Here is a 25,271-nt window from a genome sequence, read left to right on the forward strand (position 1 = left end):
ATCAAATCCATTTGTGAAAATCCTAGTTTTTCCTGTAATGAATTTTGAATTGAAATAGTATATATTTGTACTGAGTGTGTGCACGCGCGTGTATATATATATATATATATATATATATACTCTCTAAAATCAGTTAGTATTTCAAGTCCCAACTAGGGACATTTAATTCCTAGAATCTCTTAATCCGATTTGATCTAATATGATTTGTATAAAGCGGGTTGTTTTTTTAGTCTTACGATTCGGGGATGGATTGATGAATAAGAAATATATATATAACTTTGAGCAGATGAGATCGAATTGATTACCAGATCGAATCGAATTTTAAACATGTCAATTTAATCAGTAAATTATAGATTCTTTATTTATCAATAGGGTTAGGAACCAAAAGACCAAAAAAATCAACCCACTCGATACAAATCAGAATGGATCAAATCGAATTAAGGAATTCCACGGATTAAATTGCCTGTAGTTGGGACTTGATATGAAGAGTAAAATTGTCCACCTTTGGCTGTGGGACCTACATAGGTTCCACTTAACCACATCAAACGCTTTCACTCTCGAGACTAATCTTTTGATTCTTTGAATTTGAACATCATGATAAAATCGAAGTCCCTATTACCAATAAAAGAAACCCATGACTTCCATTGCAGCCAGCAACCTAGTTTGACTTAATCGTCCCTGGACCAGCATCACCATCCACGCATCTATATCAACATTTGTTTGCTAATGATAATGTTGATGGTAAGGTTGATAAGAACCACGGATAATGTTGCATTGAGCTTAATTATTAGATGTCAAAGTGGAAATTTTAAAAAATGATAACACCATAGAACTAAATTAATTTGTACTATGTGTCTGTGTGTATAAATATTACATGCCATGCAAAGAAGAACAGCTACAACAGTTTTACCAAACTCTCCTACTGCTAAAGCTTCCATGGATTTCTCCCTCCAACAAATAAACACTTCCATAGCTGGGCTTTTTTCTTTATTATTAAGGGATTAGTGTTGTAATTAATGTTTTGACACTTTGATATATATAGATCTTGATTGTTCAATGATTTATGTGGTTTAATGCTTCCAATTGATCATTTCATTCTATCCATATGTCTATGTATGCTAGAATAGATGTTCATGTGTTTGTTTCTATTTCTTGTTTTATTGATGCTTGTCTATGTGTATTGATACTTTAGATTTAGAGATTGTCAAAACATAGTACTTAATGGAATGCTCTTGTGATTTTCTTGATGGTTCACACTTATTCCTTGATCGATTGTGCCTCTCCCTTAGTTTATTTTCATGCTAGTAGTGTAGATGTAGTGTAGTTGTAGTGTAGTGTTAAAGGGGAGGACAATCCATGCTTGTTGTTTGATGATCCATACTTTTGAATGCAAGTAGCATATGTCTCTAACCTTGTGTTGTATTTGGATTGTAAGCTTAATGAAAGAATTAATGACTTGTTTTTATTTATTGTGCCTTTCACATGTTGTTTAGACAATATATGCTTCATTACTGAGATATATTGTGCCTTTCGCATGATATTTAGACAATACATGCTTAATTGGTCATCCTTGCTAATTGAAACAACTTTATACACACACACACACACACACACCATCATTGTAACACATATTTCCCTCATTAGTCACTTGTCAATGGTATAGAAATGCATTGCTTGGTGGTGATCTCTAAACCCCAAGACTCTTCTCTCTTTTATTTACTCTTAGTTGCATTCTTTTGTTATCACTTAGTTTAATTTAGTTGCTCTCTAGTCTAATCAACCAACCAACCAATTGTTTGATCACTCGACCAACTAGCCCTAATAGTGATTCCACAACCTTGTTCGACCCTCACAATCCTTTGGGACGATCCCTACTCGCCCTAGCTGTATTTATAGTGAAACATAGTAGTGGCTTTTATAAATGTAAAACTCTTGGCCCTCGCCTAAAAATCACACTCTCAAACTTGATGGTAGTGCGACATAGCCAGTCACCATATAAATCATTGAATAAACAAGATCTATATATATATAAGTGCCAAAACATGTATTACAACACTAATCCCTCAATAATACACAAAATCAAGATGGAAAAAGCATGTTTGGGGCTAACTCTAGCCCCAAGAGGATGTCTAGCCACTCATGGTAATGCTTCTCCAACCCTCAAGGGCAAACTCCATGGAAGAAATCTACTCCTTGGTTGATGAAGAGCTCTCAAGCTTGTGTCTCTAGCCTTCTCCTCCTTTCTTCCTCCCTGAGAATAGCCTCTATTGTGATAGATGAATCCTAAGAATGCTAAGTATCTCCTCCTCAAAAAGTGTATCATATTCTTTATATAGATAGGTCAAGTGACACACAAAATGAGTTGGGGTCGTGCACAAAATATTCCCCAATGATTGGATAAGGACAGCTTTCAATGAGCTGGAAATTTAACTTTTTCGCACTGGAGAAAGTTCGATCGATCAAACCTTGGTCTTGGATCGATCGAACATGGCTGAGAATTATCGAACTGAAGTTAGATCGATCCTCAATGGCGGCGCCTTTTTGGATAAAAACAAATCTGAGATATTTCGAAGATATTTTTAGGAAAAGGACAAAAGTGGTTTGTAGGGTGGTACAATTAGATAAAATCAATCATTTAGATAAGGACAAGGTAGTTCGATCGATCGAAGAATGATGTTGGATCGATCGAGCTTTTAAGATCTCTGAAAATGTCATTATGGTTCAGATCCATCTTGAAGTGCTGAGATCGATCATGTTGGATCAATTGAACTTTGATCTGAGATCGATCGAAGATGTTGAATTCCACCTTTTGCTTCCACTTGGCTCCTTTCTTTGATTCATCCCAGAATTGCTTCATTTCTGCTCTTATTTGGCTGAGTTAGCTTATTTTTGGGATAAGTGCCTAAAAATGAAAATAATACGAAATCAATCTAAAACGGTAAAGTAAGATAGATAAAGGTACTAGAATACCTAAGTTTAAGGGGTTTAAATACGCACTTTTCAGCTCTTATCAGGTAATTTGGTCAATTTTTTATACTAGTTAGTTTCATGGGGTGCCTTTGTCCACTTTTCAATCTTCAAGAGTGTCATTGTCCCAAAAATAGGTAATTTTCATCAAAGTGTCTTTTTGGCAAACCTTAGGTGATGTTCCTATACTATACCCATAAATAAAATAAAAAGTACAAATAAACTTGTTAGTTGGGACAAGGGGATTGGTTCAGATTGGGTTAGGTGTTAGGACTATGGTTGGCACGGATCGAATTGAATTAGGTGTTAGATTTAATTCAATTTGATTTTTATGAAAGGGTGAAAATTGAATCTAATTTAATTTATTATTTTACAGATTAGGATTGAATTAAGGACGGATAAATTGGATTGATTTTATGAATTAATTTTTTTTTTAAACAACCCAATATCATATAATATTTCAAACAATCAGATGATAAATCAATTCTTCAAGTATGCACATAGTTGTGTGACAAATAACAGTTTATAAGTCTGAAACTCTGAATTAATAAATGCGTACACAATTATCTATATGTACAACTAATAGTTTTAAATTACAAAAGTTCATTTTTCTTCTTTAATTAATTAATTATTATTATTATTATTGTTTTTTTTCTTTTAAACGCTCTGCTTTTTCCGAATCAAATCCATTTGTGAAAATCCTAGTTTTTCCTGTAATGAATTTTGAATTGAAATAGTATATATTTGTACTGAGTGTGTGCACGCGCGTGTATATATATATATATATATATATATATACTCTCTAAAATCAGTTAGTATTTCAAGTCCCAACTAGGGACATTTAATTCCTAGAATCTCTTAATCCGATTTGATCTAATATGATTTGTATAAAGCGGGTTGTTTTTTTAGTCTTACGATTCGGGGATGGATTGATGAATAAGAAATATATATATAACTTTGAGCAGATGAGATCGAATTGATTACCAGATCGAATCGAATTTTAAACATGTCAATTTAATCAGTAAATTATAGATTCTTTATTTATCAATAGGGTTAGGAACCAAAAGACCAAAAAAATCAACCCACTCGATACAAATCAGAATGGATCAAATCGAATTAAGGAATTCCACGGATTAAATTGCCTGTAGTTGGGACTTGATATGAAGAGTAAAATTGTCCACCTTTGGCTGTGGGACCTACATAGGTTCCACTTAACCACATCAAACGCTTTCACTCTCGAGACTAATCTTTTGATTCTTTGAATTTGAACATCATGATAAAATCGAAGTCCCTATTACCAATAAAAGAAACCCATGACTTCCATTGCAGCCAGCAACCTAGTTTGACTTAATCGTCCCTGGACCAGCATCACCATCCACGCATCTATATCAACATTTGTTTGCTAATGATAATGTTGATGGTAAGGTTGATAAGAACCACGGATAATGTTGCATTGAGCTTAATTATTAGATGTCAAAGTGGAAATTTTAAAAAATGATAACACCATAGAACTAAATTAATTTGTACTATGTGTCTGTGTGTATAAATATTACATGCCATGCAAAGAAGAACAGCTACAACAGTTTTACCAAACTCTCCTACTGCTAAAGCTTCCATGGATTTCTCCCTCCAACAAATAAACACTTCCATAGCTGGGCTTTTTTCTTTACTTGTAGTTTGCTACTACCTCTACAGAATAATTAAGAGTAGAGTTACTAGAGGCAGTAGAGCACCAGAAGCTGGGGGTGCATGGCCCATAATAGGACACCTTCACCTCTTAGCTACTGGTCCTCAACTTCCTCACATAACCTTAGGAGCCATGGCTGATAAGTACGGACCAATATTCACCGTCAAGATCGGTTTGCGTCGCGATTTGGTGGTGAGTAATTGGGAGGCTGCTGGGGAATGCTTCACCACCAATGACATAGCCATATCGTCCCGTCCCAAGTTTTTAGCAGCCGAACACTTGGGCTACAACTATGCCATGCTTGCGTTCTCCCCTTACGGTGCCTATTGGCGTGAATTGCGCAAGATAGTGTCCGTGGAGCTACTCTCAAACCGCCGATTGGAGATGCTCAAGAATGTCCGAGTCTCTGAAACGAAGATCTCCATGAAAGAGCTTTACGAGCTTTGGGCCGAGAAGAAGAACAGCTCCGGTCGTGTTTCGGTGGACATGAAGCAATGGTTTGGGGACCTGACCCTAAACGTGGTTGTTAGAATGGTTGCTGGGAAGCGATACTTTGGTGCTAATGCAGGGAGTGAAGAGGCACGACGATGCCAGAAGCTATTGAGGGAATTCTTTCGCTTTTTGGGGCTCTTTGTGGTGGCCGACGCCATTCCTTTTCTAGGATGGTTGGACTTGGGTGGACATGAAAAGGCCATGAAGGAAACTGCAAAAGAAATCGACAAAATGGTGGGGGAATGGTTAGAGGGGCATCGCCGGAAGAGAGACTCCGGTGAGTTTAGAGTTGAACAAGACTTCATGGATGTGATGCTTTCTGTTCTTGAAGGCGCAGACCTTGCCGGATACGATGCCGATGCCATCAACAAAGCCACATGCCTGGTACGTATGTTTTCAGATGGAATTACCGTATATATCCCTTAACTTCATATGACTCATGTTTAAGCTTAATTACATTTATCACAAAACCTGGCACAACAAAGAGAAATAAATTAACTTACCCAACAAAAATACATAGAGATAGAAGCCCGAAAATTGATAAAAGATATATATATATATATATATATATATATATATATATCAAAAGGACATTTTAAATTGCAATTGAGGAGGATTTAGTCCAAAATTGTCATGCTTCCAAACATACCTTTACCATTTTGTACCCTTGCTTGGAATTCAATCATTCATGTCGGTTTTATGCCTTGCAGAATTTGATTTCAGGTGGAGCCGACACCAGCACGGTTATGATGACATGGGTAGTCTCGCTACTGATGAACAACCTCCATGTGTTGAAAAAAGCTCAAGAAGAATTAGATGTCCACGTTGGCAAGCAAAGACAGGTGGATGAATCAGATATTTGTAAACTGGTCTATCTCCAAGCGATAGTCAAAGAGACCCTTAGATTATATCCCGCAGCTCCACTCGGAGGGCCTAGAGAATTTACCGAGGATTGCACTGTTGGTGGCTATCAAATCCCCAAAGGAACACGACTAATGTTGAACTTATGGAAGCTCCAGCGGGACCCACGACTGTGGTCAAACCCTTCGGAGTTCCAACCGGAGAGATTCCTCACCACCCACAAAAATGTTGATGTCAAGGGTCAACATTTTGAGTTGATCCCATTTGGTGCCGGTAGGAGAATTTGTCCCGGCACAACTTTGGGCCTTCAGCTATTGCACTTAATACTTGCTACTTTGCTTCATGGATTCGATCTTTCAACCCCAAACAATGCACCGGTTGACATGACAGAGAGTGTCGGATTAACCAACATGAAAGCTACCCCACTGGAAGTTTTTGTCGCTCCCCGCTTGTCTCCTCATCTTTACTAACACAACATCATAATAGAATGCTATGTTAAAATGTTCAGAGTATCATATTGGTTTGATGGTAACTATGATGTCTTTTTTTTCATCCTGTGAGTATATATTAGCAAAATTAAGAGATTTCCAATTTACGAGGGGAATCCCAGCTCCTAGTCAATGTGAGATATAAATTTGTAATGTGAGCAAATTTTGGAATCAAAACTTGATGATATAGTTGTATTTTTGTTTATCTTGACTCTCGATCTTTCGCGGCTGAAGTGAAAATACCTTTTACCATTGAATCCTTTAAGAACGTCATTTAGAATAAGTATGTGAGTGAAGAACACTTGTGAGTATATTTAAAGTTGGATATGAATTCAGTCATTAAAATAGCACTGAGAAAAAGTCCAACATACAGGTTGCATTTTAAACTATACCGGTTGAACTTTCCGCACGAAAACTGCACTCGGTAAAAATCCAACCGATAGAGTTACCAACTGAACTAGTTGAACTTTTTACATTAAAATTGCAATCAACAAAAACCCAACTGATTGAGTTCTAAAATTGAACCGGTTGCGTTTTCTAGAGAGAGTGAAAATTCATATTTTAATTGGTAACATTTTTTTTTTTTTTTTCCCTGAATGGGTGGATTTTATTAAACAAAAAAGAGATTAAAATTACAAGTACAATAGAGAGGCATATCCCTCTTTACAATGAGAATGAATTGGAAACCAATCCAAATCAAAAACAAACTGATAAAGAAAACTACACCACATTGAAAATGGCGAGAATATCAGTAAGGCCAAGAGAAAAGAAGTGTAAAACTTCCCAAACAATGTCATTTGCTGCAGCAGCAGATGAGGTTTTGATGTCACGATGTAAAGCCGAGTTCCTCTCCATCCAAAGTATCCATTCCACAAACAAATGGAGCTCTTGAAAACTCCTGTCAGTAATGTTGAACCGAAGAGCAACCTGTTGCCATACTTGATTAGCATACTCAGAAGTGAAAAATAAGTGATTATTGGTGTCTTCTGCCTTGAAGCAATTGTGGCACACTGATGGACCCTGAAATCCCCGCCTCTGTAGATTAACAAAGGACAAGTTCTTATTATGCATGATGATTGCAAAAACCAAAACAATCCGAGGTCTACAATGTTTCCAACACAGACCATTCCACCTGACCACTTGCCCTCTATCCCTACAAGCTTTCCAAGCATTCTTTAAACTGAATTCACCATGAACCCAACTGGTCTCATCATTACCAGCCTTCAAAGTAATATTAGCAACAAAATCTGCAGCAATCTCCGAAAAGAAAGGAGGGAAAACCCATCCACCATCAGTGATGAGTGTGGCTGCTTTAGCTTGAGTGTTAAAATCCCTAAACAAATTGAACCCAAATCTCTGAACCAGAATTGGTAACTTTTAAGTTTCCTAATTTCATGAAAACTCCTAGGTACGTCCTTGAATGATTTTAAAATCTCTTTTTAATCATTGTGAGGACTCTATATATTTCAATTGGGAAAAAAAGGTTTTCATCTATCATATGATCATTGAAGTTTTCTGACGGATTTTTCAAGAAATCTTATTGTTTATCTTTCAAAGCACACATTTAAACATAAGAGTGATTTAGGGTTATTTTATTCTACTTATCAACACGAAATCTTCCGAGTCCACATCAGATTAGAAAAATTGATCAGTTCAGCAGGGTCCCTTCTAACCTTCACAAAATTCAGATTTGAAGGAATAGATGGGTGTTAATCTCACTAAGAATGGGTCAAAGCATTCTAGAAGCGTTGTTGATATACTAGGAACCCTTCTACAATGCTCAAGGAGTAAGCCTGAAGTCTAGTGTGTTTAGAGGGGGGTGTCGTAAAGCCAGAGAGACATTCAACGACCGGTACTTGATAGAATGGAGTGGATGTGAGCTTGAGTTAGAATTCATTGTACTTAGCTTCAACAATAATGGATTGCTTCGCTCAAGGCTATGAAATTCTCTATGGTTTTCATCCTGGTTGGTCGGATTTCTTCCAACAAGGGTTTCCGCACTCAAAAACCCAGTATCATCTCTCAAACTCTACTTTATTTTCTTTACTTTACTATTTAAAATTTTGTTGTAGTGGATGTTTAATTAATAATCATTGTGGGTAATTAATCAATTAAAAAAATTGGATAAGTTGACATATTCACCCTCTTTAGGTCATTTGAAGAGTTACTCACAATTAATCAACATAACAAATTCCGCACCGCGCTACTCACACTTGGTATTAGAGCAGGTTGCCTGACACATTGAGTAGGTCATACTTGTTGATTTAATTTTGTTCTGGTTTTTGTATCATTTTTTCACTCGATCATTTTGTTGATATTTTGGTTGCATTTCATATTTCTAAATATATAACAAGTAAGCTTGTGAAATGGTCTAAGTTGAAAAGGAATTTTAAAAATTTGTTGGAGAAATGAAGCTTGCAAAACTTGATAGGTATATTTATAAGTTAGAAGTTTTAGCCACCAATAAAAATTTGGAAAAACTTAGCCATGAAAAAATGAATCTTCTTGGAAAGGTTTTATACAAAATGAATTTGAACAAGTGAAAGGGTTTAATAAATCATTTAACTTAAAATTGATAATTTGAGTAGTGATCATGTTGAAAGGAATGGTTAAAGACAAAGAGATGGCTTTAACTTCAAAGGATTCGTCATTTCAAAAATCAAAAGAAGTTTTTGTGAAAGTTGAGACCAAACCTCCTGTTAGCACTAGGCCTCCCAAACTTGTTTCAACATATCATTTTTTTAGAGAAAAAGGTCACGTCAAGTATAATTGTTTCTTAAGGTTTTGTGATGTTTTGAGTATGATTGTGAAGTTCGATATCCAATCAGACGGTCCGGTTATTAGTTTTCATTTTCTGTCATATCTGCGCTAATGAGTGCTAAATGTTACACATTCAAGCTCTTTTATTTGCATATGTTAGCTCTCTAGTTGTATTCATTTTATACTTTTATGTTGTTTTCGTGTTTTTATATTTTCAGGCTTTTATCCTCTAAATCTATTAAATGTGGGAATTTTGGGCTTTCAAATGTTATGTGTGCTCAATCTAATTTCTAAAGAAGATCTCAAGCCCTTTGGACTAAGATCATTGCCATTTAGGCACCTAATTAAAGATAGGACTATTGGGCCTGAGCACAAACTAAGTCCAGAAGAAAATTGATAATACGTATACTTGATGTTTGATGTGATGACTATATGAATTAAATAATGGAACTTCCTATTGTAAAATCATGTTTGAGTAGTATGGTAGTGTAAGTGTTGATGGTTTACCTAATTCATGATGTTAACTAAATTGTTGTCATTGTTAAGTTGGCAAATTGAGCATAATGTGGAAGCATCCTTTCATAAGCATTGGGTGGTATGTGTGTGGGCCTTGAGAGGTGGTTAGTTTGGTAATGTGAAAGAAGTTGCGAAGATGGAAACTTAGTTGTGAGAACGGAAGACAAGTGGTAGTCTTATTTTTGAGATTGTGATAGTTAGGCCCCAAATGGTGGTGAGAGGTGGATTCACGCTAGGGATAGCTAATTTGATGGCCCAATGGTGAACAAGTGGTGGACTTGTGCCATTTGAAGATGGTGGTCTTTGATGTGGTTTGTGAGGTCGGGTTGGATTAGTTATTGAGGTGCATACACACTAGTTGATGAGATTCATGGAAATTGGTTAGATGAGGATCATGGCATTCGGCATGAGCATATATATTGATTGTATTGATAGGATTGATGTGACCTTATATGTGAAAATTGTGAATTTACCGAAGTGCTAATGTTAATGTTATTTGTTAGGTACTCTATCATTTCCCCATGAGTATGACCCCTTATCTCTTCCCCTATTCTTTTGCGTGTTTGCTCAATTGGCTTTAGCAGCCATACTTTAGGCATACTTTACTGAGCAGTGGTACTCACCTCTTTATTATAAACATTTTTCAGGAAAGGAGTTGTTTAGGATGACTTTTGGTTTCAATGGCATGTCTTGATTCATTATGGATGTGTTTTGTTGTAAATGCACCATATTGTATATTTTGGGATTTCAAACTCAATGTGTTCCTTTCTTCATTCGTAGACAAATATATGTATTAATATTAGGGAATGTATATGTAAGTGATTTCAAATTGATGTATTTAGGGCCAAGGTGTCATTTCATTTCAATGTATGCTTCCTATGTTAAATGTATACTTTTGGTATGCCTCACTTACTCACATATGTTATAACTACATTTATATACAATGTTCCTTGATTTAGATTATTGTTTGGACATCATTGGGATCCATATAATTGATGCAGGTGAAGTTGTAAACTACTAATTTTTCACTTTCCAAGGGGTTTTGGTTGGTTGGTGACATAAGCCAGCCGGCTGACAGTGTATTTTTGGCCCGAGTAAAATGTTTACAAGCTGAAACATTGTTTTAACCAGCTGGCCATCACTGTTAGCCCGCTGACCCTTTACTTTTGGCTGATTGACACATGGTTTCAGCCAGCTGAAGTGAGTAGCGCACCAGTTTTCTTGACCTGACTTCAAATTGTCATATCTCGTTCCTTTGAACTCCAAATTGGGTAAAATTTGAGTTCAAGTTCAAGGTTTTTAAGTCATATTTCCAATGGTACTAATCCTAGCCAAAAATTATATTTTTAGAAATAGTTATGACCATTTTAGTATGGACTGGTCTAGAAATCTTTGTACCCGAAGAGGGGTAAATGTGTGAGATCACAGTTCTCGTGTCTAGAAGCTTGTGGCATGGGTTCAAATGACCATTTAGACTTATGTTGACATTGTATGACTCACTTAGAGTCATCTCATTCATCTTCATACCTTGAATTGACCATTTTACCCTTGGGTGCTGTCGATTCGGGTTAGAACCCGGATAGTGGTTCGGACCAGGGTCGTTACAAAATCCTCATCCAATTCCACATGTTAAATACATACCGATATATAAACAAATTGCACTTCACAGGCACATATAAGCTCATGTTATCCATACAAATCATACCCTAAAGTCCAATGCTTTCATGACCTACTCATTAATGCAATTATTCCATATTAAGTAATATATCATCATACTTAACGCTACATAATTATGAGGGCAATTTATCAAATCTACTATAACATAGATAGCTACATAATCTTAATTCCAAAAGTAAGCTGACAATATTATCCATATAGCCTTAAAGTAATTATAACACATATACACATATATGAAATCTACAAAATCAAGTAAACTCCTTGTCTAATAACTTTAATTACAACAACGTACCAAAGAAACATTCTAGGCATATAATTAAATAATTACATCACTAATTATCATTTTTAAAGCCTTTTTAACCCAAACGTAGAATTCTAAATACACACACACGCACAATTATGCATGCATACATAATCTAAACTTGTAATACCCCTAATTTTAAAAGGATAGTCTTGCTATTTTAATTAATTGTTTAATTGCATTTTTAATTGATTATGTGTTTATTTGCACATTTGTTTAATTAGTTTTATTTAATTTAATTATTTTATTTAATTAAATTTTTTGTTTCAATTATTTGTTTTCCTTGTTACATGCTTATGTGGATTAGTGAATTAAATGTTTTAATAGTTTTAGGGTTTTATTTTCTCCATGGATGTAGCTGACTTGGTTATGTAAGTAGGTTAGTTTTCTTTTCCTTCTCTCAATATAATTAGAATTAGGGTTGGTATTTGTATAAGCCTATAGATATACCTTTATACGTCTGCCAATGGTTTGTTAACCCTATTCACGTATACAGTGAGGCTGAAAGCAATAACAGGGAGGTTTGAGAGAGAACATAGAGAGAAAAGTTAAGGTTTGGTTATGGTCAAGGGCTGAACCAAGGAGGAGTAATTGACACATGCTCGTGGGTTGAATTAGGGGCAATAGAGGTCAGTAAAAGCAATTAAGGTCACCAGAGTTACTAGAGAAGATGGTTTAAGATTTCTAAACTGAAATTAGAGGTAAATCTCTATTCTAACTCCTTCCCTTAAACCTGTGTTCTGTGCATGCCTAGGTAGACTCCAGGGGTTTAATTAATGCTAAAACATATCTGTGATGCATGTTTAAACTGTAATTAGCTTCGTTAAATTAAATTGATTTAAAAATTCTTAAAGCTTTCAATTGTATCCTACTATATATGTTTTTAAGCCTTGTTTAATTAAGATCGTTGATGCATGTCGATGTCTTTAAAATAATCTAGGACATTGAATGAACATTAAAACAAGTTTTTAAAATATTACAGAGGCCCTGGGAATCGCCGGAGGCGAGGAAGATGAAGTAGAAACACAGAACGGCTTCAGGGAGTAAGAGAGCAGGCTCCCAAAAGGAGGGAGACAACTCCCTCATTAATGGAGCCGGCTCCAAGGAGTGTGGAGCCGGATCCCAACTCCTTAGAGCAAGCTCCCATTGTTAGGGAGCAGGCTCCCATGTTAATGGAGCAGACTTTCAATTTGTGAGAGCCTGCTTTCGCCCAGAATTGTGCATTAAATGGTTTTTAGGCTGCGTTTGGACTGTACAGGGTATTTCTACTTCATTTAAATTGCTTTAAATGATGTATGTGAATGCCATGGACCTGTAAAATCATGGGAAAACATTAATTCACAACTGCACTAAAGAATGGGGCAAGATGAACTTAAAGAAAAACCTGTAGGTTGCACACTATTTGGGTACTTAAGTTAATTGCTGTAACTTGGAGATTCTTTCATATATAATTTAATACTGTTTAGTCATATTTAAACAGACTTATAAGTGTAGGGAATTACTTGCAATTAACTATGCTTGGTTTGGAATAAATTAGTATTTGACTTGCTTTTAACTGTATCAATTTATAGACTATTTAGAGGATTTAAATGCTTTGATTTATTTTAGCAATTTAAATAGTTGGAACATGATTTTTAGGGTCTATAATGAATGCCTAATATCGTGTATATGTATTAATTTATATTGATGCATATTTTGGAGAATGGTTGATGAATACCTAGTGTTGTTTTATCAATTATGCTAATTGGAGGATTGTATGCACCGGTATGGGATGGTGGCATACTAGGGATGGATTAGTTCAAATACTAAGTCCTACCTAATCTGGATTAAGGTATGGATTAACCATAAAGGTTAAGTCCTACTCATGTTTGTGTCATGCCAATAATACAATTGAACGACCTACTTTGGTTTCTGGATGGATTGTTATACGTATATCAGGCCACTATACCAGATAGATGATATTTTGTATTAAGAGTATACAAACTTTATATATTTATAGTTATGGGGCTATGGTATGAGCTTGAGTCTCAGGACCATGGTTAGGGTGCGTATATCGCCTAGGATGGATAACTGGACATAGGTGTTGTTCCCTGGTAGATCTAGGTACACATGACTATGTTATATGCAATTTGCATGGTATCTCTACTCGGGCTAAGATAGACCTATTGGGCTAGTGAGCGTCCTATAGTGTGTATTTATACATATATGGACTATTCTAGTTATTGTTGAGCTATCTAGGATGTATCTGCGTATCGGGTTTCTGTATGGATCGTAGTAGGATAGGACTTGCGTGTGGACCTGACCTACTCTTTTATTTTTTAGGTATTCGTCAGTTCCAGGGTTAGAGCTTGGTCGTGTAGAGCAAATACTGACACTCATTCCTCCGACTACATAGGACTAATCTCCATGTTTAGCTTTATATTTTGTTTCAGTTGTTTCCGTTTCAGTTTGGGATATGATTAGGGGTCCACTAGATGGATTCCTGAGTTGTTAATTAATGGAGGTTTTAGATTATTGGATTTCAATTACGTTTTGAGGATTTTTAATTTAGAATTTTTTTCAACTTATTATTTTATTCTTATTTCATTTTAGTATTCTGTGCTTATTTATATATTAATTGTTTGCTATCCCTCAAATCTATGCTCGGACTTGATCACCCGTGGCTCTAGAATTTAGGGGTATAACAGTTGGTATCAGAGCCAGGTTCAGTGTCTCTAGGATTCTATCGTATAAGACTTCCGCGTAGCATACTCTATTATTTAGAGCTTAAGTTTAGGATTCATTGTATTCCTTTACGGTTCACTTAGAACGTACTGATGTCAATCTTATTCTGTAATTTCAGAATTTTTAGCACTAGGAAAAGAATGTGGTCCGTGATAAAAGCAAAGAAGGACCCACGGAAGAAGAAGGTTATTCCGACGATCCCTCTGCGAAGGCCGACCAAGAAGGCAGAATTGGTGACCAAGAAATTAGTTCCAATAGGTGCTGCTTCAGAGTTAAGTCAAATAAAGGTTCTGGTGTGCGAGATTAGCCACCATACTGTGGACCCAACACAACTTCGGTAGTGCTCAAAGCTAAGCCAAGTGGAGAGGAAGACCCCGAAAAAGATTCGGATGGAGGAAATACCGGAGCATCCAAGCTGGAGGGTGCCGTAGTTCAAGGATGAATGCTCTTTTAAGAGTAATTTTAATTACTAGTAGTAGTGGAGATATTAGTAAAAGTGTAATACGGATTTAAACACGTACACTAGTAGTATGTGAAGAATATCTGACAATTATTCTTTTGGAGGTTTATAATTTAAAGAAGTTCTTAATAAAGTGAACTAGTGGTTTTGGGCTATCTTTATTGTGTTTTATGATAGCATTTTTGTGATTTATACACATATAGTTTTATTAAACTGTATTGGAATGTGTATGTTGCGATAATAAATGATTATCACAATGGAGCGATTGGTTTTTGGACAGGCAAACAAATATTTGATTGTAAGTGCATTGTGTTGAGACGGGACGGTTACCAAGGAGTTTATAAAAGAACTTGTGTAAATCACTATGGTAGGTTTGATTTCGAAAGAGGAATTCCCAAGATAGAACGATAATCTAAAAGTGGGTAAATTTCAGGGTATTTTGTTTACTTTACATGTTTTGCTCTACGGAGTATTCTGAACATTTGGATATAGTTTAGTGGTGACGCGGGTATGCAATAGACCTCAGGGTATTTCTACACCTTTAGGCAATACTACCATTTTACATGAGAGTGATGGGTCTGTGACACTAGATATTGGTAGACTCAGATTTCTCGCCAATCTTTTGGTCTTGGACATGCACACTTATGATGTGATACTTGGGATGGATAGGTTATCGTACTACCATGCCCAAGTTAATTGTTAAGATAGGTCTGTTATTTTTACCATACCTGGTCAGGATATGTACGTCGTCGCTATGCCACGTTCTAACAGGGTTACTAGCACATATTTGTTCCATATGGAGGAAGAAACGGAGAAAGGGATTACTGTATCTTTGGATAACATACCAATTGTACAGGATTTTTTGAATGTTTTTCATGAGATTCCGGGGTTGCCACCTAGTCGTGAGATAGACTTTGTGATTGACTTAGCTCCGGGCACTACGCCTATTGCTAGGGCACCATACAAGATGGCACCAGTGGAGATGCTAGAGCTGAGGGATCAGATTTAGTAATTACTCAGCCAAGGCTTTATTCGTAGGAGTACTTTGCCTTGGGGAGCACCAGTATTGTTTGTAAAGAAGAAGGATGGTTCACTTCGCCTGTGTATAGATTACAGGGAATTGAACAAGGTTACTATTTGGAATAAGTATCCTTTGCCCAGAATTGATGATCTTTTTTATCAATTCAAGGGAGCTTCATACTTCTCTAAGATTGATCTGCGTTCTGGATATCAACTTCGGGTTAAGGAGAAAGATGTTCCAAGGACAGTGTTTCTTACTAGATATGGTTCTTATGAGTTTCGTGTCATGCCTTTCGGACTGACTAATGCACATGCGGTTTTCATGGACTTAATGAACAGAGTTTTCAAGGCTTATTTAGATCAGTTTGTCATTATCTTTATAAATGACATTTTGATTTATTCAAAGTCAAAGGACGATCATGCTAGACATCTTCGTATAGTCTTGCACACACTTCGTGAGCACTAGTTATATGCCAAGTTCGAGAAGTGTGAATTTTGGCAGCGGAAAGTGAAGTTTCTTGGTCACGTGGTGTCAGAAAGGGGAATAGTGGTAGATCCAACCAAGGTTTCAGCAGTGGTTAAGTGGGGACAGCCTACTTCACCTACCGAGATTCAGAGTTTTCTTGGTTTGGCAGGATATTATCGTAGGTTCATCCAAGGGTTCTCAAAGATAGCGGGACCACTCACTTATTTGACTAAAAAGGGTGTATAGTTCGTGTGGGATGAACACTGTCAGAAAGCTTTCGATGAGCTAAAATACAAGTTGACTTCTGCATCGATTCTGTCTACTCCACAGAGTGGGATAGAGTATCTTGTCTACACAGTTGTTTCTTTGCAAGGTCTTGGATGTGTTTTAATGCAGGAGAAATAACCGATTTCTTATGGATCTCGAAAGCTTAAGCCACATGAGCTTAATTATCCAATACGTGATTTGGAGTTGGCAGCTATGGTCTTTGCCTTACGCATTTGGAGGCATTATCTGTTGGGAGAATCCTCCAGATTATTTAGTGATCACAAGAGTCTGTAGTATTTGTTCACTCAGCGAGAGCTGAATATGAGACAGCACAGATGGTTAGAGTTTATGAAAGACTATCATTTCTCTATACAGTACCATCCAGGGAAAGCCAATGTGGGGGCAGATGCACTCAATCGCCGACCCGCTGCTAGTCTTTCTGTTTTTTTCACCATTGAATGGAATACTTTGAAGACGGTGGATAATTTGTCGGATGCTTTAAGGGCTTGCATGCTAATTACACCTTCTATCATTCACAAATTTTTGAAGGCGCAACTCACGGATTAACAGTGCATTGATAGAATTACAGAGATAACTTATGGGGAGGTCCCATTTTACTATGTTGGGACTGATGGAGGTTTGAGGTACAAGGGACGGTTAGTGGTACCTTCTGCTGACGATTTGAGGAAGAATGTGATGACTGAGATTCACCACTCTGAGTTTTCTATTCATCCAGGAGGAGACAAGATGTATCAGGATATGAAGCGGCAGTTTTGGTGTGTAGGTATGAAAAAGGACATTGTTATTTTTGTCTCTCAATGTAGTACTTGTCAGATGGTCAAGACTGATCATCAGTGCCCGCCAGGAGCTCTACAGCCACTACCTATACCAGAGTGGAAATAGGAGAACATTTCTTTAAATTTTATGGAGGGATTGCTGAATTCCTTTAAGGATCACAATTCCATTTGGGTCATCATGGATAGGTTGACTAAATCAGCTCATTTCTTGCCTATTCACACTGACTTTACTTTAGAGCAGTTGGTGAGACTTTATATTATAGAGATTGTGAAGTTGCATGGCATTCCGTTGTCTAATATATCGGACAGGGATTCGAGCTTTGTGTCAGGATTTTGGAAGAGTTTTCAGCAGGCTTTGGGTACAGAATTACATCTTAGCACTGCTTATCATCCTCAAACTGATGGACAGACCGAGTGGGTTAATCAGATCATGGAGGATATGCTTCGTTCGTGTGTTCTTGATTTTAAGGGCCATTGGGAAAATTATTTGCCACTTGTAGAGTTTGCATATAACAATAGTTTCCAGAAGACTATTGGTATGGCACCATTTAAGGCATTATAAGGCCGACCATGCCGATTGCTTGCTTATTGGATGGAGGTTGGCAAGAGAAGATTCTTGGGTCCAGAGTTTGTTAAGGATACTTCTGAGAAGATTGCTCTTATTAGGGATCGCATGCGCACTGCTTAGAGTAGACAGAAGAGTTATGCCGATTGTCGCACTCGTGCATTGGAGTTTTCGATTAGAGATCAGGTTTTACTCAAGGTTTCTCCAATGAAAGGAATAATGCACTTTGGGAAGAAAGGGAAGTTGTCACCGTGGTTTGTCGGTCCATTCATGATTACGAATCGAGTTGGCGCTGTAGCTTATCGGTTGGCACTTCTAGATAATTTGGATCGCGTACACAATGTGTTCCATGTTTCCATGTTGCGAAAATTTCTGCGAGATTAGGATCGGTATCAACATATCGATGTTGGGGAGATTAAGTTGTAGCCGGATGCAACATATTTGGAGCCACCATATCGTATTGTCGACCGTCGGGATCAAATCCTTCGTAATAAGGTTATCCCTTTACTACGTGTTCAGTGGAGTCATCACAATGAGGTTAAGTCTACTTGGGAGTGGGAGGATGTCATTCATTCGCAGTTTCCTAAAATATTGGAAGAAGGTAAGAGCGAATTTCGAGGATGGAATTCCTTTTGTTAGGGGGGAAGAATGTAATACCCCTAATTTTAAAAGGATAGTCCTGCTATTTTAATTAATTGTTTAATTGCATTTTTAATTGATTATGTGTTTATTTGCATGTTTGTTTAATTATTTTAATTTAATTTATTTGTTTAATATTTTATTTAATTAAATTGTTTGTTTTAATTATCTGTTTTCCTTATTATAAGCTTATGTGGATTAGTGAATTACATGTTTTAATAGTTTTAGGGTTTTATTTTCTTCACGGATGTAGCCGACTTGGTTATGTAAGTAGGTTAGTTTTCTTTTCCTTCTATCAATATAATTAGAATTAGGGTTGGTATTTGTATAAGCCTAAATATATACCTTTATACTTCTGCCAAGGGTTTGTTAACCCAATTCACGTATACGGTGAGGCAGAGAGCAATAACAGGGAGGTTTGAGAGAGAACAGAGAGAGAAAAGTTAAGGTTTGGTTAGGGTGAAAGGCTGAACCAAGGAGGAGTAATTGACACATGCTTGTGGGTTGAATTGGGAGCAACAGAGGTCAGTAAAAGCAATTAAGGTCACCGGAGTTGCTAGAGAAGACGGTTTAAGATTTCTAAACTGAAATCAGAGGCAAGTCTCTATTCTAACTCCTTCCCTTAAACCTGTGTTCTGTGCATGCCTAGGTAGACTCCAGGGGTTTAATTAATGCTAAAACATATCTGTGATGCATGTTTAAACTGTAATTAGCTTTGTTGAATTAAACTGATTTGAAAATTCTTAAAGCTTTCAATTATATCCTACTGTATATGTTTTTAAGCCTTGTTTAATTAAGATCGTTGATGCATGTCGATATCTTTAAAATAATCTGGGACATTAAATGAACATTAGAACAAGTTTTTAAAATATTACAGAGGCCCTGGGAATTGCCGGAGGCGAGGAATATAAAGTAGAAACACAGAACGGTTTTAGGGAGTGAGAGAGCAGGCTCCCAAAAGGAGGGAGCCATCTCCCACATTAACGGAGCCGGCTCCAAGGAGTGTGGAGCGGGCTCCTAACTCCTTAGAGCAGGCTCCCATTGTTAGGGAGCAGGCTCCCATGTTAATGGAGCAGGCTCTCAATTTGTGAGAGCTTACTCTCGCAAAATTGCGTATTAATTGGGTTTTAGGCTGCGTTTGGACTGTACAAGGTATTTCTACTTCGTTTAAACTTCTTTAAATGATGTATGTGAATTCCATAGACCTGTAAAATCATGAGGAAACATTAATTCATAACTGGACTAAAGAATGGGGCAAGATGAATTTAAAGAAAAACCTGTAGGTTGCACACTATTTTGGATACTTAAGTTAATTGCTGGAACTTGGAGATTCTTTCATATATAATTTAACAATGTTTAGTCATATTTAAACAGAGTTATAAGTGTAGTGAATCACTTGCAATTAACTATGCTTGGTTTGGAATACTTGTGACCGCCCAAGTTTTGTAAACCCGGTGCGTCAGTGATGACCAAAAGATGACCCGATAACGGATTAGAAATGCGGAAGCGAAAGGTGAAACAACGGTCTCTAGAGATACAATGCACCTCTAAGACACCAATGTGACCCTCAATGAGGTCACAGAACCCAAAGGGAAACAAATGCGGGAGTGTCGTTTCAAAACGGACAAAAAGGAACCAAGGGGCAAATTGGTCATTTTGCAAAAAAGTGGATTCAAGTGCTATCGAGCACACCGCTGGGAAACCAATGAAAAACTAATCATGGTGGACTCAAGAATTGCATTATTCAGAGTCCGGACGAAGGAGAAAGGTCAAAAAAAAAAAATGATGTCGTGGCGGCCCAACGAGGACAGCCCACTCCTGCTGCAACTGAGAGTAAAAACGGTCATCTAAACGGACTTTTTTGGAAAAACTCAAAGAAGAAACCCCCCCAAAAATCAAGTTTCCTACCCCGACACGCAAACGGAAAAAAAAAAAAAAAAATCAGGTCAAAGGGGTAAAAATTACTCCGAGCTACTGCCCAAGGAAAGGAAATAGGGCTTCAGAAGGTTTTTAAATTGCCTAAATTGAAAATGCAATCTTAAAATACACCCACAAGACCCCCAGAAGTTTCGAATCGGTCGAGACGATTTTCAAAAAAAAGTCGATGAGTAGTACCAAATACATTTGCACTAAAAATTTGCAAAACCTGGCAGCAAGGATTTTCTGGAAAAATATGGATTTTTGAGGGCCAAGATGACATTTTCGGGAAAAACACAAAGAAGAACGCCCCCCCCCCCCCCCCCCCCCCGAAATCGAGTTTTTTACTCAGCAACGCGGGCGAAAATTAAAAAAAAAATACATTTTGAGAAACTCGAAATGCCCCTGGAACAGAATAGGGTAAAAACTCAAAAAAATGTAACCTTAAGTTTTTGTTTCATCAAGAAGGGTATTGTTTGCCAAAGTGAGCATGCAAGTGTATGTAATGTGATAACATAGATGTGCTACAATGGCCTATGGCCTCATTACAATACATTTACAAGTTTTGGCATACTCAACCTCAAATTCTCACAATTAACCTACAATAGCAACACTTAAATTTTAAGGAAAACATACTTGTAATCTTTAAAGTTAATGGCCCTTGGCCTTATGTCATACATACGTGCATGTCCAAATACAAAAAATGTTTCAAATTACTCATGAACCCCTAAGGATGATGAGCATCCAAGAACATTGTCTCTTTACCTATAAAATAACCCAAACCAATAAGGTGAGTAATCAAGTTACTCGTAGGAAGAAGCATATGCGTATACCCTAAAGTTTCAATATCATTGCAAGATCAATATAGACGAATACAAGGGAGAATTCCACTTAACGTCTATGTTCAAGGTGTTCTAAGAGATCATCTTAAGCTAACTTAAATATTTCTTAGCAACACAATATCAAAATGGATGTACTTAACAACATCAAATCACATATTACAAAATTTACAAGTTACAAATAACATTGATTGTCAACTTGGAAATGAATGCAAAATCAAAAAGTGGAATCCTTGGACACCTAAGCTCAGAATTCAGCTGAGACCTCAACGGTTATTTCGGGCATTAACCCGCAGGGAAGACCATCCTAAGTGCGCACTATCTCAATTAGGGAGAACTCATACCTCCTGCACTAGAGCCAAACTCTAGCCATGTTACTAGTAACCATGTCCCAAGAGAATCTAAAATATATATCAAATTCAAAACTTATATATATATAAATAATAAGGCCTATCAACCACCTTACAAGCACAAGAACTTCGAAACCACACAAACCATGTCTTAGGGTTCCAAGTCTTGAATGGCATGATAGATGACAAGTTCTTAACATGATATAATGCAAAAAAACAATATCATTAACTTATCAATTTAAGCATACCTCAACAATAAACCATATATACTAAATGTTAGCATTTTAGCAAATATAGCTTCTATAACAATCATGATTATCAATAGTAATCTACTAGAATGTAGGATTAACATCACAATAGCATAGTAACTCAAATCATTAAGAATTCTATACAACTTAAACAATCCTACTCACGATATATACACAACATACATGCTTGATCAATGAAATCCTAAGTTAATCATAAAGATTTCTTATAGTATGCAATACTACAATTCTAAAAGCATATACACAATATATAATAAAACCTCAAAGGATTATAAAACACTTAGAATATAAACATACTACCACCCCTACCTCAATAGAGAATTGAATCTCTATAATCCAAGTAACCAAGCTCAAAATAGAAAACAAGTTTAGGGTTAATGAAGAGGAGAGTGGGTGGAAACTTTTGTGTTCCAAGGTTTTAAGTCTAGGGTGAATGGAAGGAAGCCAAAAATGAAGTCAAAGCTATTAAGCAAGCTTTTCTCCAATGGTGGCTAGGTTAGGGTTCTTGAAGACAAGTGAAAATGAAAATGATAAAGTGTAAAATGGTGAGTGGAGGGGCTAGAAATCCTCCACTCACTATGTGCTCTTACACTACCTCTCACACACACTTAATACAAGACTAAATGGTGAACCTACACTTGTCATGAATCTATGGTTCATTCCTAGTCTTAATCTCAAGCCTACACTTGTCACCATCGTTTGTAAACTTCCAAGACTCAATATTGAACCTACACTTGTCAACTATCTATGCCAACAAGTGCACCAATCCTAGGCCAATAAGTGAGTAATTCTCCACCCTCCACATGTCATCATCCAAGGCATCAAAGTGTTTCCACAAAAATGTCAACAAGTGGACCAATGAGAGTGTGACACTTGTCACACTTTCTGAAAATTACAAACTAGTCCTTTTTGAAAATATCTTCCAAATTAAATTATAAAACGGTCCCTAAGACGAAAAATAATTACTTTTCATAATTACACTAAAACCCCTCAAGTTTAGGTTAATTACCAAAAAGTCATACTTTCATGCACTTTACAAGAAAAGTAAACATCCAATATGTTTTTATACAAAAGTGAAAATGCAGATATCATAGAATTTAAATATCATGGAAGCATGCAAAACTGGAATCAAATCCGTGCACAAGAAATGGGGTTATGCAAGGAAAAAAAATGATAAACGGGAAAAAGACGAAATAGGGAAAATACGAAAAATGAAAATTGCCGAAAAAGGAAAAGGAGGAAAAAGACCGGGTCATTACAACCTACCCTCCTTAAAAGGATTTCGTCCCCGAAATCGAGTCGTACCTGAAAGAGAGAACAAATGTGGATACCGAGAGCGAACCTCCTGTTCGAGCTCCCAGGTAGCCTCCTGAACACCGTGATGTCTCCACAAGTCTTTAACCAATGGAATTGTCTTAGTCCGTAAAACCTGCTCCCGTGAATTAAGAATCTAGATCGGACCTTCCTCGTAGTTCACGTCCTCATCAACAATAACATCTGTCCACCGTAAAACATGCGATGGATCCAGCTCGTACTTCCTCAACATAGATACATGAAGGACGTCGTAAACCCTATCTAGGTCTGGCGGCAATGCCAAACGATAAGCAACTTCACTGACGCGCTCCAAAATCTGAAATGGTCCAATGAACCTAGGAGACAACTTACCCGTCTGCCGAAATCTTAGAAGTCCCTTCCGTGGAGAAATCTTGAGGAAGACCTAGTCCCCTACCTCAAAAGACAAGGATCTCCTCCTCTTATCAGCATAACTCTTCTGCTTGCTCTGAGCTGTAGCCAACCGCTGTCGAATCAACTTAATCTTCTCTGTAGTCTCAAAGACAATATCGGGACCTAAGGCGACTGTATCACCTACCTCGGTCCAACAAACTGGAGATCTGCAAGGTCTGCCATACAATGCCTCGAAAGGTGCCATGCCAATACTAGTCTGGTAACTATTGTTATAGGCAAACTTAACCAAGGGTAAGTAGTCTTCCCAACTACCCCCAAAATCCAAGATGCAAGCCTGTAGCATATCCTCCAATATCTGAATGGTACGCTTTGACTGACCATCAGTCTGAGGATGGAATGCCATGCTGAAATGAAGCCTTATGTCAAAAGCCTTCTAAAAACTCTGCCAAAAGTGGGACGTGAACCTGGGATCCATATCCAAAATAATGGATACCGGAACCGTGAAGCCTGACAATCTGCCCCACATACAGTCCACTAAGCGTCATCTGTCACTGCCATAGGCAAAAAGTAAGCCGTCTTAGTCAATCTGTCAACAATGACCCAAACGGCATCATTCCTTGCCTTGGATCTCGAAAGTCCCATTACGAAATCCATAGTGATGTGCTCCCACTTCATTCTTCCACTGGTAGTGTTGTAACAACCCTGTCGGTCTCTAATGCTCTGCCTTCACTTGCTAACAAGTAAGGCATTTAGCCACGAACTGAGAAACATCCCGTTTCATGCCTTTCCACCAAAACTGTCTCCGCAAATTGTGATACATCTTTATACCACTAGGATGAACTGCGAGTCGAGAATGGTAAAAATCCCAAAGAACAACGTCACGACAAGACAGAGAAACAACCATCTTCCCCCTGTACCTGAGACCACTGTCTAAATGCAAGGTCCAACCCTCTACATTCTCGCCACCTGAAATTCGATCATGGATGGACTTCATCTCCCCATCCTCCTGCTGTGCCTCAATAACTCTACTAACAAGAGCCGGTTAAGCCACAAGGCTAAACAAAATAGCTGGTGAAACATCCTCATACAACTGCAAACCAAGATCTGCAAGCTCTTCTAGCATCTTCCATCTGTGAATGGAAATGCTAGCAAGAGTACCCCGTAACTTCCTACTCAATGCATCGGCCACCACATTGGACTTTCCTGGATGATACTGTAACTCAAAGTCATAGTCCTCCATAAACTCAACCCATCTGTACTATCTCAAGTTCAAATATTTCTAAGGGAAGAGATACTTAAGACTCTTGTGATCGGAGAAAACTTCTAACTTCTCCCCATACAAATAATGTCTCCACCCTTTCAGGGCAAAGATAACTGCTGCCAAATCCAAGTCATGTGTCGGATAGTTTAACTCATGAGTCTTCAACTATCAAGACCCATAAGCAACTACCCGTTCTATCTGCATCAAGACACAACCCAATCCTTCTCGCGAAGCATCACAATAAACCACGTAACCCAAACCACGT

The 25,271-nt window shown here is 37.3% G+C and overlaps 1 protein-coding gene across 1 annotated transcript; it reads left to right on the plus strand.

Moving 5' to 3' along the window:
• The first annotated feature begins 4,495 nt into the window (after nt 1–4,495).
• Nucleotides 4,496–6,700, plus strand: LOC132278848 (cytochrome P450 CYP82D47-like). Its single transcript, XM_059780747.1, has 2 exons — nt 4,496–5,530; nt 5,857–6,700. The coding sequence occupies exons 1-2, from the start codon at nt 4,526–4,528 to the stop codon at nt 6,475–6,477; spliced, it is 1,626 nt and encodes a 541-aa protein (XP_059636730.1). The 5' UTR covers nt 4,496–4,525; the 3' UTR covers nt 6,478–6,700.
• Nucleotides 6,701–25,271: the final 18,571 nt, after the last annotated feature.

This window comes from Cornus florida, unplaced genomic scaffold, assembly GCF_030987335.1.
Source record: "Cornus florida cultivar Cherokee Brave unplaced genomic scaffold, ASM3098733v1 CherokeeBrave_3.0.0_Hap2_Chr10, whole genome shotgun sequence".
NCBI classification, from domain to species: Eukaryota; Viridiplantae; Streptophyta; class Magnoliopsida; order Cornales; family Cornaceae; genus Cornus; species Cornus florida.